Raw genomic sequence first — 15191 nt, forward strand, 5'->3', positions numbered from 1 at the left:
CAAAAGACTTTTCTATCTATAACCTTTCAATTTTCTACCTCGCAAAACCCCAGTTGGCGCGATGACCTAGATGGATGTACCAAGGCCATTAAAAAAAACCATGCTTTGTGCAAGGGACTTTTCTACTAGGGACCAGAGATATATATATATATATAGTCTTTTTAATATACCTTCCGATTATTAAGCTAATCTATTTCCTGTATATAGTATTAACAATAGAATATTAGAACATATTATCGTACATTACATGGTCAAAACAGCGGATAGTCCCCGAAGTGTATGTAGACTTCTATCGACTTCTAGTATTTACAACTTTGGCCTTTTCTCCAAAAGCTTTAACACTTCCTTCGCACCTTCTTCGCCCGAGCTGACTGCTCCTTCCATATATCCCTTCCACTCCTTGGCAAACTCCGTTCCAACAAAATGAATATTCCCAACAGAAGTCATAACTCCAGGCCCACTAATCGGACATACAGCACCCTGACTCCATTCTTCATTCATCCACTGCCTCTCCAAAGCATCAATCGGTTCCAAAGCCTTCGCATCTCCAGTAATCTGAAAGAGATGCTGCAAAACCGCAGCTTGCCTTTTGAACGGAGCCATCTCACTCCACTTTCGACCGATAGACCCATTCACAAAGCAAGTCAATGAAAATTGACCGTCTGCGGCGCTGCTAGTATCCCGAGTTACAACAATAGGTCCGTCATAGCTAAGAATGAGTCCGCAGAGATTCTTCTCGACCCACCATGGCTCCTTGTAGATAAGAATTGATTTGGTATAAGTGCCCAGCTTAGTACTGGTGCTAGCGGTCCACTTGCGCTCTGGAAGTGCGGGAGAGAAAGTGATATCTTTGTAGAGCGGAGTGGGGATTGAGATAATCAGTTTTCGAGCAGTAAAGACTTTCTCGGTTGAGAGAGGTGATGCCACCGTCACTTGAACTTTGGTTCCATGGTCAGCCACGGCTTTTACTGGCGATGAAAGATGGATGGATCCCCGTGGGAGTAATTTGGCCAGATTATTGGCAACTGATTGGGTGCCTATTTATCACATTAGTTCCTTGGACTCTGTTTGGTAGTTCGAATACTTGAAAAATGTAGCCTACCTTTGCGAAAACGCAGATACTGTCCTCCGTGCTTGCTATCAGAGCGCATTTGCATTAAGCCACCTCCCTTCGCGCAATAATCCACAAAGCACCCAGCACTGATTTCGTTGGAGTCCACACCGAGCATGACTTGAGTCCAGAGATTGACCATCTTCAAGGTTCTTTCACTTCCCCGCTGACGTTGAACATATTCATTCAAGGTGATCTGATCAAGCTGTAGAACCTGTTCATTCGTCGAGCCTGCAACTAGAGATTCTCGAGCCTGAATAGAAAGCTCGTGAATTGCATCTCTAATTTGTTCAAGATTCTCAACATCAGATGCATTTGCAAACTAGTTTCTTTTTCTTAGTTCCGTCTTTGTGTGGGCTTTCGGGTGGTGTGCATGTACATACCGGTGGTGTAGTCCCATACGCGAATGGAATAATTGTTCCATCTAGGTCTTGCATCAACCCATTTCCCTCTGTATTCTGCTTGATGAGCTCGAGTCCAAAGCGCTGTGCATAGCCATGCATGCGGTACTGGTTTGTGTCATTGATCCAGGCAGCACCAAGATCAACACATCCGCCTGTTTCGAGCGAAGCTGTGCATGTTTTTCCGCCGACCCTGTCACGGGCTTCTAGAACAAGGACTGAGTGACCAGCTTCGTGGATGTTGAGTGCGGCTTGGAGACCGCTGAGTCCTGCGCCGATTATGATAGTGTCGTACATTGTAAACAAGTGGAGTTATTAATGATCTTGCACACAGAAGACTTTCGGGGCATGGGATTATTTATGATATGAGGGGTATTGGGATCTTCTACCCGTGGACATGTATTCGACATTAAACTGATAGATGCAGCCGTTATCTTTCTGAAATAGGAAGGCAGGTCCGAAGGGTTGGGGAAACTCCCAATTATTTCCCTCTCATATTTTTTATTTGAGAATACAGGAAATACATCTGATTTATCCATATGAAATGAGTAAGGTTCAAAATAGAAGTACAATTACTAGCCGTCGAATAACAACAGTCGGTAACTGTCGTTACACACCGCCAGGTTGAACGACGACAGACTCAGGTGGTGGACCGATCGCCAAAGAAGATGTACTTTCTGCATCATACCTATCATCGAATCTCACATCCTCAAGCGAAACTTCGGTAGCCTCTTCCCCGGTGGCTCTAGTAGGCGATCTCCGGTGTGCTCTAGATTTGACGATAGAAGCCCACTGGGCTTTGAATATTGGGAGTGCAGTTGATGTGTAGATAATTGCATTCCAAAGCCCTTGAAGAGATAGAACGAGTGCCCCGGCCAAGTTCAACCCGAAATTCGGTTTGCTGGGATTGACCAACCCGTGAATTCGATTCACAAATGATGGTAACTAAGATCCTTGTCAGTGACAGTTTATGAGAGGACCCAATAGAAAGGAACATATCCATACCCAGGTAGCAACCATAGCTATGAAGAACAGAAACGAGTATCTCAAATAGCTCCGCATTGCATTGTGCTTGTTAGCTTGGATGTCTAACCCACTTCTAGTGCGTGAATGTTGGGATTCGATGGAGGTTGAATATAACATGGCTGGGCCACTACCTGAGCCTTTGGCTGCAGTAGCGGTCACATCGAAAGAAACCGATCGGGTAACGCCCATTGCTCTGTTGGCGGGTGGTTCATCTTTGGCAGGTTTTAGGGCCCCATACTGTCGCCAGATCCGGACGCCGGCTGTGGCGTAGATCGCAAAGGTTACAATACTGACTACCCTGTGGAACAAATTAGATGGAAAATTGGTAAAGAATATTGTATGACCTACCAAACTGGACCATAGAAACACACCAAACGTAGAAATTGCCACGGTTCGGAGATTGAGCACCATATCTAACGAGGAGTCAGTTCTATGCTGGGCATAGTCCGCAGGGCATAGTCTGCAGCAGGTACTTACCAAGGCTGGACCATAGATCCTGCCTCTTCCAGCGGTCTTGATGAGGCTCAGTGTCGTCGCGAGGATAAGGGGTAATCCATAACAGAACAGAAAGTACCACTTCTCAAGCTTCTTGAGGTCTTCTGCCGAGTATCTCCGGTAAAAAGTGAGATATATGTTAACCGCCATGCAAAAGGACCACAGCGAGTCCGTTGGCATCCAACTTTGATTGGGATGTTAGTTTCCAATTTCTTTCATGGATAATGACCAACATACTATTGGATAAAAAATGCTTGGGCGAGACATAGAGCAGAATGCGGTCCTGCTATCACTCCATCTCTGCTCATCAAAGATGCAACGGCGGCGAAAGCATTCCCAAAAGACGCATAGAAGATCAGCCTATTGACTGGTTTGCGAAAAGCGCTTGAAGCACAATACGTTGTCACAATGAACGCACATCCTAGCAGCGAAGCGCTCCCTCCTACTCTTTCTGCTATTGCGATAGCCCGAAGTTGCTCGTCGGTCAAGGACATTGGTGTATATCTAAATGCGACTCGACCTTGAGCCTTATACACTATTGTATGTTAAAAGAGGCTCCATGGCCATGTGGATGAGAAGAGCACGTGGTGGCGATATAGGTGAACCTTGGGAGTACGATCATTCGTCCGACATTGATGGACAAAGGAAAACGCTTGGCTGAATTATAAATGTACGGTCGACAACCTTGGAAAGACCCTCGTTTAATTCCCCGCATAAAGAACCTTGGAAGGTTCGAAATATGTAAGCGTCATGCACCCCACTAGAAGTTAAGGAAAAATAGCGAATTACTTTGATAGGGAACATGTGTTCGAGTTTCTAGGTATCTTGTAGTTGTTCAGTGCCAACTTACTTATTTTTTTAAAACTTACTATTTGTTTTTATAACACATAAGGTGATTATTCGGGGGTATCTGTCATTCTGGGGTGCAAAAGAAAAGGTCAAAGACTAACGCGCCCAAGGAAAGCAAAAACAGCAAACGCATTTCAGCTTTTATTCCTCTGTCTCCCTCTCCTTCTTGCGGCGTTGTCGGTCTCTTTCCATCTTCTTGAACAGCGGGTGATGTCCAGCCTTATCCTTGAGCTGTTTGTTCCGGCTCTTGTTGTACTCGATATAGGCCATATCATCGCCACCAGCCAAACCACTAAGAGTGGCAGCACTGCGTTTAGCACCTCCTTTCTTAGCCGTCACTCTCTTTCCAGAGCGCATTGAGAACAAATCATCATTGACCTGTTCGACATCGGCGGATGACTCATTCTGCAGCATGACTTCTTGCAGAAGTTCGCGACGTTCTGCTGGAGTCGCATACGAAAGTCCTTCGTAATTGTCTATGCCTTGCAGATGAGTGATTACCTTGAAAGCATAACCCTGATCAATCAGGAATGCCTGGCGTTTGGCGGAGTAGACCATCTCATTAGTGTCCTTAGACACGAGTGAGTAGAAGAAAGCATTGAAGCCCTCGTCGTTACGACGCTTGGCTCGCAGGATTCGTCCCAGGCGCTGAGCCTCCTGACGACGCGAACCGTAGTGAGACGAGATCTGGATCAGACAAGTGGCCTCGGGTAGATCGAGTGAGGTATCACCAATCTTGGACAGGAAGATAGTGTTGACCTGCTCGTTGTGTTGGAAATTTTCCAGGATACGCATGCGCTCATTTTGAGGAGTTCCACCGTAAATGTAAGCCTTGTTCAGCTTGAGCGCATATCGCTCGAGGGCATAGACATTGTCCGAGAACACGATGATCTTATCGCCGCGCTTCTCGTGGAAATCGATCAGGAACTGACACGCTTGGAACTTGCGAGGGTTCATGATGTATAGCAGGGCTTGTTTCCTGGAGCTCTCCCGCAGATACTCAGAGTAGAACTCAGTTGTCATTGGACACCATACCTCGGCACATTGGACCTTGGCAATGTGACCCTGTGCAGCCAGTTCCATCCAGTTTGCTTCGTAGAGCTTCGGTCCGATCAAGAAGTTCAAATCTTTGATCTTGTCATCCTCACGTAGCAATGTTGCAGTGAGACCCAGCTTGCTCTGTGCGGCGATTGCAGATGTGACCTTTCGGAACATCGATGCTGGCACGACGTGCACCTCGTCAAGAATCATCATACCCCATTCTCTCGATTGAAGCCAGTCCATCATCTTCTGGGCATCGTAAGACCGGGCACGGGTCTGTGACACCATTGAGTATGTGGACACAATAATACCAGTTGACCGCTTGAATTTTTCTTTGTGATCCGACGTAAAAATAGCGATATCACCTGGGTCGATGGTTGTCCACCGCAAGAACTCGTTTCGCCACTGAACCACGGACATAGAACTGGTGCAGAGGACGATTGTGCCTTTCTTGATGGTCGCCGCGGCAGTGATACCCACAAGGGTTTTACCGGCGCCACAAGGAAGCACAATGATACCACTCTTGGCACGTCCGTTACCGAACATTTTACTTAAACTCTTCTCCTGGTAGGACCGAATCCGCGCCGCGGGTTTCAAATCCATATCCAGATTTGGATTGACTGTGTCTCCTTGGAAATCGTACTCTTCCAGGGCAGGACATCCGATCGATTGACAGCGGGCCTTGACCACCTCGACACCAGCAGCGGGAATTTCGAAACTGTACGTGATTGCTTCTTCAGTCTCATCCTCGCCAATGTCGTCGATGCCATAGTTCACGGCCCCTCCCTCTTCGGTCTCATCTCTAGCCACGGCAGCGGCAGCCTCCTGTTGAGTGGTCTCTCGTACACCAGCTGCGTCTTTCGTTCCAGGAATGACAAGACCACCCATTTTTGGAGCAGCCCGTTCAATAATTCCTTCAGTACTCTCCATTCGCTGGGGGCCAATCACTTCATCTTTCAGTAACCGCTGAAGCATTTCAGGATCTGTCGTTTCCACATAGTATCGATTATGCCTCAACACCATCTTGATTTTTCCATAAGACTTTGTGAACTCGATGATGAACGTCCGAATGCTTTCAGGGAGCGGTGTTTTTGACAGACGGTCCAAGAACTCAACGATATCCTGCGGTTTGAGACCGACCGAGACCGCCGCATATAAACTGTGTCCAGTCAAACGATATTCGTGGAGATGGGTCGGACGGGAGAGCGGTTCCGCGATGGTGGTCAGGAAATCTTGGGCCTGGGGTGCCAGCGGGGAGAAACTCTCGAGGGTGATTGTGCCTTTCAAGGGCTCGATCCATAACGGCCGGTTGTAGTGGTCGCGCTTCAGTGGGAGCGAAGAGAGATCTTTGTATCCAAATCTGGGGTCCGTCTTCTCCACTTGGTTCTTCTTGCTGAAAGCCTCGAGAGAGAACTTATTGACAACCGCTTTATGCTCCAATTTTAGTCTCTGGTTCGCTTTAGGTGAGCAGACTGCCACACTGTACCTTTCAAGTTGGATTCCTCCGGCAGCTCTTCCTGGTCCGAGTATTCATCGCCGCTAGAAATGTCGATATCGGGGACTGGTGTGGCCCGCTTTGAAGCACCGCTAGACCGACCGGCTGGATAAAATTAGTTACTTGTCGTTTGGAAATATGTACTAGAGGCTTACTGTCGGCCGCTTTGCGTTTGGGGGCATGTTTGCACTGTGTTCAGCAAGACAAACGAAACAGCGCGGAAAGTCAGATCAAATGGTATCTCAGTGAGTGAGTCACCGGTGAGGCGGAGCAACGCCCCCGTTTAAAGTATCTCACGCCAGCATGGAACCAAGATGCTGCGCCGGATGAACAGGCGGCGAAAAAAGATCGAGAGTTTATTGCGAAACGACGGGATAGGTGTCGGTGGGCGGTAGTCGTCAGAGAGGGAGGGAAAGCCTTCGGTGGAGGTTGGGACGTCGACTAGAGCGACAGTATGTATGAGAGAGGAAGATGATCGAGGCAACGGTCGTCCTTAATTCCCAGGCTCTAAAGATGATGCGCTGGTTGATAATCAGTGGCCTGAGGCACCAATTACAATCGTTGGCCCGTGCGCACCCGGTCGGGTCCGACCTCGGGACTCTCTCGGACTGACGTAGAGCATCCTTTTCTATTCTGTTTTACTTCACACATCTCACAACTACCACATTGTTCGCGATGAATACGGTAATTTCCTCTATCCAATGCCTCCTTAATGTTACTAATTGTGTCATCTCCTAGATTCGATCTACCTGGTGAGCGAAGATGTCTCTATATGAAAGATAAAATAGAAACAGAACATCAGTACTGATATGGCTTTCAATTAAACAGGATGGGCTGGGGCACCCTTTGCCTGGGTATGTGACCTATCGGTTGATTGCTGGCCAAGTACCAGTGACAAATCCAGCAATTCACAAGTGAAGAAGCGAACTAACCACACCCCCTATAGCCGGCGGCGGAGCTTACTATTTCGCGAAGCAATCGATCAACGCCGACCGACAAGCCCGATTCGAAGCTGAAGTCAAGCGCAAGGCGCAAATGAAGCAAATGGAGAACGAGCACAAGCGCCAAGCGCAATCAGCCTCCGCGCCAACCCCGGGCAACGATACTAGCTCGAAACGAGCGAGCATGGCCCGATTCCAGAACGCCTCCGATGATGCCGCCTCGCCAAGTGCCGAAGCTTCCCACGACCCGGCCCCTACCCGGCACGAACCCTTGACCGAGACTGACCGTGTGGTGGAGAAGGGGAAATATGAAACGGCACAGCCGTACCGACCTCCTAGTGGGAACCGGTTTAGTTGATCGGCTGGCGCGCCTTGTATACTATTTTGATACGGGATACTCCGTGTTCAAACTGAAAAATAGAGGATTGTGGAACAAGGTGGATAATCTGGAAGTGGGGAATTTCTCGCACTCGATCTACTTTGTACCACATTTAGTTCGTTGCACTCGAGCTCCAAGTCAGTTCAGTAATGGATTAATTCGCACAAATTTGGCTGTCTATCGATCCCTGCCATTCATAGCGATGAGGTCCAACATGTCTCCACTCCCTCCTTGTCACCATGTTCAATAGTAATAATGTATGTACTAGCACGATCCCATAGTGCTAGTATTAAAAAAGAGAGAACCAGAACGCCAATTCCAAACTCCTTGATCATAATGCATCATATCGCAATCCTGGCAACTGAGTCTTGTTCAGCGCCTGCACCGCCAGTCCCGCCAAAATTGCGTGTAGTCAAAGGTTGCGGCGACTAGCGCGCATGGAAGCAAAGTGGGGGGTTCCTGTATATCAGGTTAGTTTCTCCACACCAGCTCGCATTGACTGCAGACGCAAAACGCGGTAGATTTTTTAATACTTACTTGGCGCTAGTAGAGATGCCGGAGCTCCGTTGTCGCGAACTCTCCAGGGCAGGTGGGACAAACGGGAGTACCACGCCGGATACGATGCAACCCATGGCGACGGCGCGGGCAGCGCGAGAGTCTGGACGAGGACGGTGGGCTGAGAAGTGACGGATGGAAGGACGGGCGATTTGAGAAGCGAGGATGGAAGCCATAGTGGTAAGAATCCTTGAGGGTATGGTTTGATGATGATTTTGACTGTGATTTCAGAGTAGAGTTGCAAAGCAGGATAGGGTAGTGTAGAGCAGGGTATGAAGATAAAACTAAGATTTAAATTACCAGAGAGACTTTATAATAAAGAGAGGTTAGTAGCAGTCAGGCCATGCAATCGCGCAAGTGGCCCGGACATTGCGGGGCATCTGGTATATGGCCTGATCCTCGATGGGAATCCTCATCCGTGATCAGATGGTATATGGATCGGCACCGTTCCTTTCCCTTACGCCATGGCGGGGTTTCAAGTCACAAAATATGGGGATTTTTTTAGTGTTTACTCCGTATGTACCTGCCGAAAGGTGGGCTTGGACTTCACCGCGTCAACTGCGGGAATATGATATGGGTATAGACCGGGAACTCACTTCCGAACACTTTCACTTCTCTGTATTCAATGTTCCAAGGTTGGTAAACATAGGTACATAAATCGGTTCATAAAACACGTTCACGGGTAGTTAACTTTACGGGTACATGTATGTCTACGGCTATGCTACGGATATTGAACCACATACCCGATCCTGATAAGGCTTCTAGATCTGGACATCTTGTGGATGGATGTCAACACGTATGGGTTGGCTGCTACCTAGTTAACTAACTAGTTAACAGTATATACCCTACAATCTACCTAATAATTGCCTACATAACATATTAAAGAGGGGAACCCTCCAGGCTGTATGCTCTCTGGTATGCGGGTCACTATAGGAATCGGTTAGATTGAACCGAATGCGTTACTATATATAATCTTAATATATGAGTATCCTTTTTATCTCTACGGAGTTGATTACCAATTTCCCTTCACTCCACGATTTCACAATATCCATTTCAATGACGTGATCGACTCTTCTTTCAGTCCTTCGGCTTGTCTCGTCGACTGGACTAAAACAATAAATATATAAAAAAAAGATTATACCTAGGCATGGTTAAAACGTAAATCAGGCCAAAATCAGGCTTTCGGCATTAATCTAGTGAAACGAACCCTGGACTCTATACGGCCCCGGGGTACATAAATGATGACCTAAACACGTAGTAAATGCGCTAAATTACAACTTCATATCTTAATAACGGTAGCCAGTAACTATAAAGATTTGCCTATAGCTTAACGCTTCTTTGGGCAATATATTGTCTGTTTACAGGGGTTTAGGAATATATGTAACTGGGTGATTGAGAGATATATACGTAACTTTAAGGGTTTTCTAATGCAATTATCGGTAATATTTGACCAAGTTCTTGGAGGACCGCTACGGAGGGAAGGAGGGAAGAAAGAAAAGTATCTATACCCTGAATTTGACAAACAAGCGCCCAGTCTGCAGGCAAACAACGGGAGATGGGACCATCCCAACACATCCCCCCGACGAAGCATCAAAAGCACCAAGTTCAAGCCATCTAGCTTGCAAAAATTAAGTGATTTATAGTCAATCTAACTGCTCAAGTGATAAAATTGTTCGTCTTGCCTCGGCACTAGCAATGGCTTTCTGTCATACTGATAAGGTATCCCAGTCACTGAATCCAAAAGAACAAAGGAGCTTCGTCAGTCATAGTTTATAGTAGGGTATGTAGGTAGCAATGGATGTATAAAATTGCACGTTGCGGAGGGTAGTTGTAGTCCACGGATATTATGGAGATGCCTGCACTGCACTCTGCATAGTAAATTACATATTTAATACCCCTGTTCCTTGGCACTTGGTACACGAATGTCGACGGTGCACGGACCCTTTACGGAATAATTGTGGATCCAATATCGGATTATAATATATCCGGGGTGCTCACGTGCGATAAAAGCTTCGATAAGGAACATGCATGAGCCCGGGGAGACAGGCTGAGGAACTCTCTCTTTCTCTCTCTCAAAATATCGTGAGATCTTGAGATTGTGAGGCTAACCACAATGGCGACCAATGTGGTTATTTTAAAGGCTACGTTTGAAGCTTGCCTTCTATGTCCAGATCCTACTTCGGTTCCAAAGGATGAGATAAGCGCCTTCCACACTTTGCTCGAGCGCGCTTTGTCGCACTGCTCCCAAGCCAACATACAGGTTTGAGCCGCTGTCACCTCTGTTTACTCTCACATGCCACCTTACTAACTAGCTCTTTCCCCCTATAGACCTGTAAAGCCTGGTTGGTTCGCTTTGTTGCATTTTCATCTAGTCGGGTACGGGGTCTGGCCAATTATCTGGATGCTCTTGCGGCGTCCTCCCCACCACCCCAGCCCGCTGGATCCAAAATATCAGCAAAACGCCAACGCCTCCATATCCTCTACTTGATCAATGATCTGTTACATCATTGCAAGTACCACATGGACGCCCCGGCAACCTTCTCCGCAGTGACCGGGTCCCTGCAGCTGCATATCGTGCAGTTGGTCAGCCACGCAGCAAACTGTGATCGCCAGAAGAACCCACGGCATCATCGACGGCTAGATGATCTCCTAGATATTTGGGCTGAGCACGAATACTTCCACCCCGAGTTGGTCGCCAAGCTTCGACAAGTCGTGACTATAGGGGTCCCCGTGGATTTCAACAATGCGACCAACGAGCTCAACTCAGCCAAGAAGTCAGGCAAAAATGTGCCCTATATCATGCCATTTACACATGGACACCCATCAAGGATATGGGGGGATGTTCGTGCGGGCAACATTTATCCTCACCTTATGCCCGACTCGACTAGTCCAATCCGAGGTGGTACTACCATGAAACCGATACAATTACTAGCAGGTCCTGCCGACGCAAAGTTAGTGGAACACCTCAAAGCTTTTTTCAGTGATGTGGGCAAGAACTTCGACCCGGAAGTCTCTGGGCATGATAAACATGCAGACGTCGATCGGCTGGGCCAGGAAGTGATCCGGGGTGAGAATACTGGCGATATCCTCGACGGCGAACACTATTACGGAGGGTCCCTTGAATTCTGCCAACCCGCCGACACAGACATCGAGAGCTTCCGTGACCGAAGTCGCAGTAGCAGTGTATCACGAACCAATAACAAGCGCCAACGCTACAGCGACAGCTCCATCAGTCAATCCGAGTCACGATCTCCAAGTGAATCACGACCATACCGACCTGGCTTCCGTCATGGGAATGACGCACGAGCAAGAAACCGTTCTCCACAGCACTCACACAGCCAGGAAAGCTCATCCACACCTCACGAATCATCCACTTCACACTTCCCGCCCCCTCACCAACCTCAACACCCCGCCGCACCCTACAGCTCCTTCCCCACTATCCATCCTTCCAATGGACAATATGCCCATCCTCCCATGGGTCCCAGCAATGGCTATCCCCAGGTACCTGCACCCAACTATGGTTCTTGGCCTCCCCCTCCCCCGCATATGCCAGCAATGCCCTTCCCCGTACCCGGACCCGGATCCTCCTCAGCCTTCCCTCCTCCGTACCACCACCACCCTTCTATGCCCCAGGGACAGGGACAGCGACAGGGGTACGGGATGCCACAGGGTCAACATCACTTCCCCCCTCCTTATTCCGGGGGTCGGGGTGGTGCGCCGCGGGGACCTCCCCAGGGCGGGCGCGGGTGGTAATCAAAATGTGCACACGAAATTATGTAAGAGTTACGCTTGAATGCTTGAAATACGATCGACTCAAATCGAGTCAATGGAAAGGCAGCCTTCCAATGCTGCGGTTGTATGATTACGGCCCCACCGCAGCGGGGCATTCATTGTTGATTTAAAGCACAATATGAAAGAGTACATTTGATTGTTGTTGCATTCGAGTAAGCACTTCACTGTTGATACTATCAACAGTAAGTATGAGAATAGGTACAACCCAGGAAACTTCGATAGGCTTTTTATTAATGGACTAGCAGAAGCAATCTACAAACATTTACAGCAGAGCCTAGCGAGGATGGAAAACAATATAGAAAATAACCGCGTATAGAAGCATGGCGTACGCAATTACACACCGTAATTTTCATGAGCCAAACTACCACAGGTCAAGTGTGCATATAATATCAAGTAGAAAAGAAAAATGAAACCAAGACTCGAGCACACAACCCTCAATTTGCACGTATACAACCCCAAAAAGTACATGCGGCACCCATCCCATGTCACATTGTTGCAGACCAGCTAGGCCGTTGAATTTAAGTGAGAACGTCCATGATCAAATCAGCCTGCGTCTCCGGCATATCCTTCATTTGGTTCGTATAGTAAGTCTTCTTAACCTCCGCGAAAGGTTTGCAGGAGTTGAAGCCGGGATCCTAGAAGAAAATAACAAGTCAGATACACTCTCTTCTCGGAAACATAAAAAAAGAAAAGAAAAGCAAGAGAAGATGCAACACATACATCATTTTTGCTATTGCAGCACATGGGAGAATAACCCTTCGCGTTGCATGTATCAGGAGCCTCTTTCTCTGCCATGTCCTTGCCTGTAAAGGTACATTGAATTAGTATACAATAATCAAGGCTCCCGATGTTATATTGAAGAAAGAATGGAGAAACATACACTTGAAAGATACAGCCGAGCTAACCTGCAGTCCGCTGATGACTGGGACTAACTCGCCGAGCCCCTTGACGATATCACCGCCCGCTTGCTGCACAGACATGCAGCAGGACTTGAACTTACCCTTGGGGCATGTGTAAGCCTCGTAGGGGTTGGGCGAGGGGGTAGCCGAAGCTGAGGCAGAGGCAGAGCTCGAGGGCGAGACGAGAGGCTTGGATACGGAGGATGTGGGAGTTGGGTTATCGTTTCCCACTGGGATGGCGGTAGTGACAGACAAGAGGGAGACAAGCCCCGTGAGGAAGGTTGTGACGTGCATTGTTGCTGAATTTTGTTGTTCGTATGTTGTGTAGGTGTAAAAATTACTGAGTGGATGTATAACCGCGGATGGCTATGAGACTTAGATATCCGAAATGAAGGTCAATGTTAAAGACGGTAAATTAAAGGAGTGTGTAATGGACTCTGGGATCGAGATCCAATTGAATGGCTGGAGCTGGGCCGGGTTGGTTGTCGCGAGGTTGTCGATGGGCGTGTCGGAGGGGAGGAAACAGGAACACGATGTTGACCTTCAATGTATGCGGTGTTCGGATTGTTTGGGGGGCCAACGGGCCTCAACAGGCCTATCGAAATTTCTTCTGCCTTCCTCCCTTGGGGGCTTTTGGTTGGCTAGTGGTCGAGTCCCAGAATTCCAAGGGTTTCACCCCTCTGTTTGGAAAGGTACGGTATGGTCTTGATTCGCTGCTGAGTTGAACCATGTGGAATGTGTACTCTCGGTAATAGTTTCTACTGGCCCCTCTGGACCCTTTCGGTCTGGTATGTGGGCTTCGGTGCTGATCTTGTCTGTTGTTTATCTATGCTCGAATTTGGATATGTATGTATTTTGGGCGATATAAAGTAGAGTCAATTGGAACATACAACAATGTAATAGTTATAGTCACATTAATAATCTCATGCTCCTTTAAACCACCTCATGCTCAATAAATTATATAACTCGTTGGGAAGACAAGTTCTCTACGAGTGTATTGGATTCCCCTTCGGAGGTATGCAAGGGATGCCTCAAGCACGCAGCTCTTCACTAGACCGCGGCAAGATTCCAAGTTAAGACTAATGCGTTCTTCGTGAAAGCCAGCGACTTAAGAAGCAATTATTCAAAGAGTTCTATCTATGAACCAGGACAGCAAAATAGTTGATTGTATACATATGTTGAAGATGTCCTTTTGAACAAAAAAGAGGACTTTGCTCCTAATTAGTAAGACTGAACATATATCCTAGTTAGTTTCAAACACGAAAATCCTCATAAGTCTGGGGTTAAAAAAAAATAAGCTTGAATTCGATCATCAAGTTTTGCCTACCAAAGATATATAACTACACAAACTCAAACAAATTTCATTTTATTCGCTTCTCTAATCGCCATACCAACAGAAATTCCCATTTGAGTCAGACAATCACATTGCGCACACGTCTTTTTTAGTCTCATTCTCACCTAAACAAATACATATCTGAAACATCGGCATCGCCGATCAAAGCGGCCCCGGGCCGCCGGGAGGACTGATCGACCCGGCCTATCTGACCATTTGCGCTTACAACGGACCTAGATAGAGCTAGCTAATCTAAGCTTTCTAGCTCTATGCAGTCGATCTATGCAGTCGATACTCGAGAGAAACCTCCAAAACATACTCGAAACACTACTTCAGAGACAATCCTAAAGCCGACACCAACTCCCAACTCCAATATCAACCTTTGGTCGCCGTCCCGGAGGCTACTCAAGTCTACTCTCTACAGGGTTTACACCGGATTATCTATCCTAATGGTTAATCATCCGATGCCCGTGTTGTCCTAGCGTTCCGGTCAGAGCGCCACTAACATCGTGACGGCTGACTAGTCCTTCGACGCCACTGATGTATGAGAACGAGAAATATTACCATATTAGGTAGGAGATCTTCCACTTCGATCTTAGCTCTTGCTATTTGTTTAGATTTCGTATTTGGTTTTTTTCTTACAGCTTTAGTATATTATATATACTATTCACAGATTTATTTTGCCTGGTCTCCACCGCCAACAGTACAAGCACCGAATATATATTTAACAAAAAGTTGGAAAATATACCGAAAAAATCCCGAAGAAAGTTGAAAAATTAAGCTAAGAAGCCGCCAGGGCCATATATTTTAGTACAAACCACAATGATTTGCTACGCTGACGTCAATTTGTCTCAGAGTAGCATAAGCCTTGTTT

At 47.3% G+C, this 15191-nt stretch overlaps 7 protein-coding genes across 7 annotated transcripts; 2 read left to right on the plus strand and 5 right to left on the minus strand.

Moving 5' to 3' along the window:
• Positions 1-306: 306 nt before the first annotated feature.
• Positions 307-1809, minus strand: N7487_000213 (flavin monoamine oxidase family protein; the record flags this gene model as incomplete). The annotated part of the gene is made up of 3 exons (XM_056867962.1): positions 307-1037; positions 1103-1433; positions 1495-1809. 3 exons carry the CDS (start codon positions 1807-1809, stop codon positions 307-309), a joined length of 1377 nt encoding a protein of 458 aa, XP_056732746.1.
• Positions 1810-2130: 321 nt separating this feature from the next.
• Positions 2131-3527, minus strand: N7487_000214 (uncharacterized protein; the record flags this gene model as incomplete). The annotated part of the gene is made up of 5 exons (XM_056867963.1): positions 2131-2457; positions 2518-2836; positions 2887-2951; positions 3016-3217; positions 3271-3527. Coding segments are annotated over 5 exons (1170 nt in total), but the record flags the coding sequence as incomplete, so codon positions are not given.
• A 496-nt stretch (positions 3528-4023) lies between these two features.
• On the minus strand, positions 4024-7040 carry N7487_000215 (TFIIH/NER complex ATPase/helicase subunit SSL2; the record flags this gene model as incomplete). Its single annotated transcript, XM_056867964.1, has 4 exons — positions 4024-6350; positions 6410-6523; positions 6574-6607; positions 7032-7040. 4 exons carry the CDS (start codon positions 7038-7040, stop codon positions 4024-4026), a joined length of 2484 nt encoding a protein of 827 aa, XP_056732748.1.
• A 3-nt stretch (positions 7041-7043) lies between these two features.
• N7487_000216 (uncharacterized protein) lies at positions 7044-7717 on the plus strand (the record flags this gene model as incomplete). Its single annotated transcript, XM_056867965.1, has 4 exons — positions 7044-7102; positions 7157-7170; positions 7247-7272; positions 7365-7717. The coding sequence occupies exons 1-4, from the start codon at positions 7094-7096 to the stop codon at positions 7715-7717; spliced, it is 402 nt and encodes a 133-aa protein (XP_056732749.1). The 5' UTR covers positions 7044-7093.
• Positions 7718-8166: 449 nt separating this feature from the next.
• N7487_000217 (uncharacterized protein) lies at positions 8167-8469 on the minus strand (the record flags this gene model as incomplete). Its single annotated transcript, XM_056867966.1, has 2 exons — positions 8167-8197; positions 8276-8469. 2 exons carry the CDS (start codon positions 8467-8469, stop codon positions 8167-8169), a joined length of 225 nt encoding a protein of 74 aa, XP_056732750.1.
• A 1937-nt stretch (positions 8470-10406) lies between these two features.
• N7487_000218 (RNA polymerase II-binding domain-containing protein) lies at positions 10407-12046 on the plus strand (the record flags this gene model as incomplete). The annotated part of the gene is made up of 2 exons (XM_056867967.1): positions 10407-10553; positions 10622-12046. 2 exons carry the CDS (start codon positions 10407-10409, stop codon positions 12044-12046), a joined length of 1572 nt encoding a protein of 523 aa, XP_056732751.1.
• A 557-nt stretch (positions 12047-12603) lies between these two features.
• N7487_000219 (uncharacterized protein) lies at positions 12604-13278 on the minus strand (the record flags this gene model as incomplete). The annotated part of the gene is made up of 3 exons (XM_056867968.1): positions 12604-12720; positions 12806-12888; positions 12966-13278. The coding sequence occupies 3 exons, from the start codon at positions 13276-13278 to the stop codon at positions 12604-12606; spliced, it is 513 nt and encodes a 170-aa protein (XP_056732752.1).
• Positions 13279-15191: the final 1913 nt, after the last annotated feature.

This window comes from Penicillium crustosum (assembly GCF_028827405.1).
Source record: "Penicillium crustosum strain IBT 35664 chromosome Unknown utg000001l_segment0_segment0, whole genome shotgun sequence".
In the NCBI taxonomy this organism is placed as follows: domain Eukaryota; kingdom Fungi; phylum Ascomycota; class Eurotiomycetes; order Eurotiales; family Aspergillaceae; genus Penicillium; species Penicillium crustosum.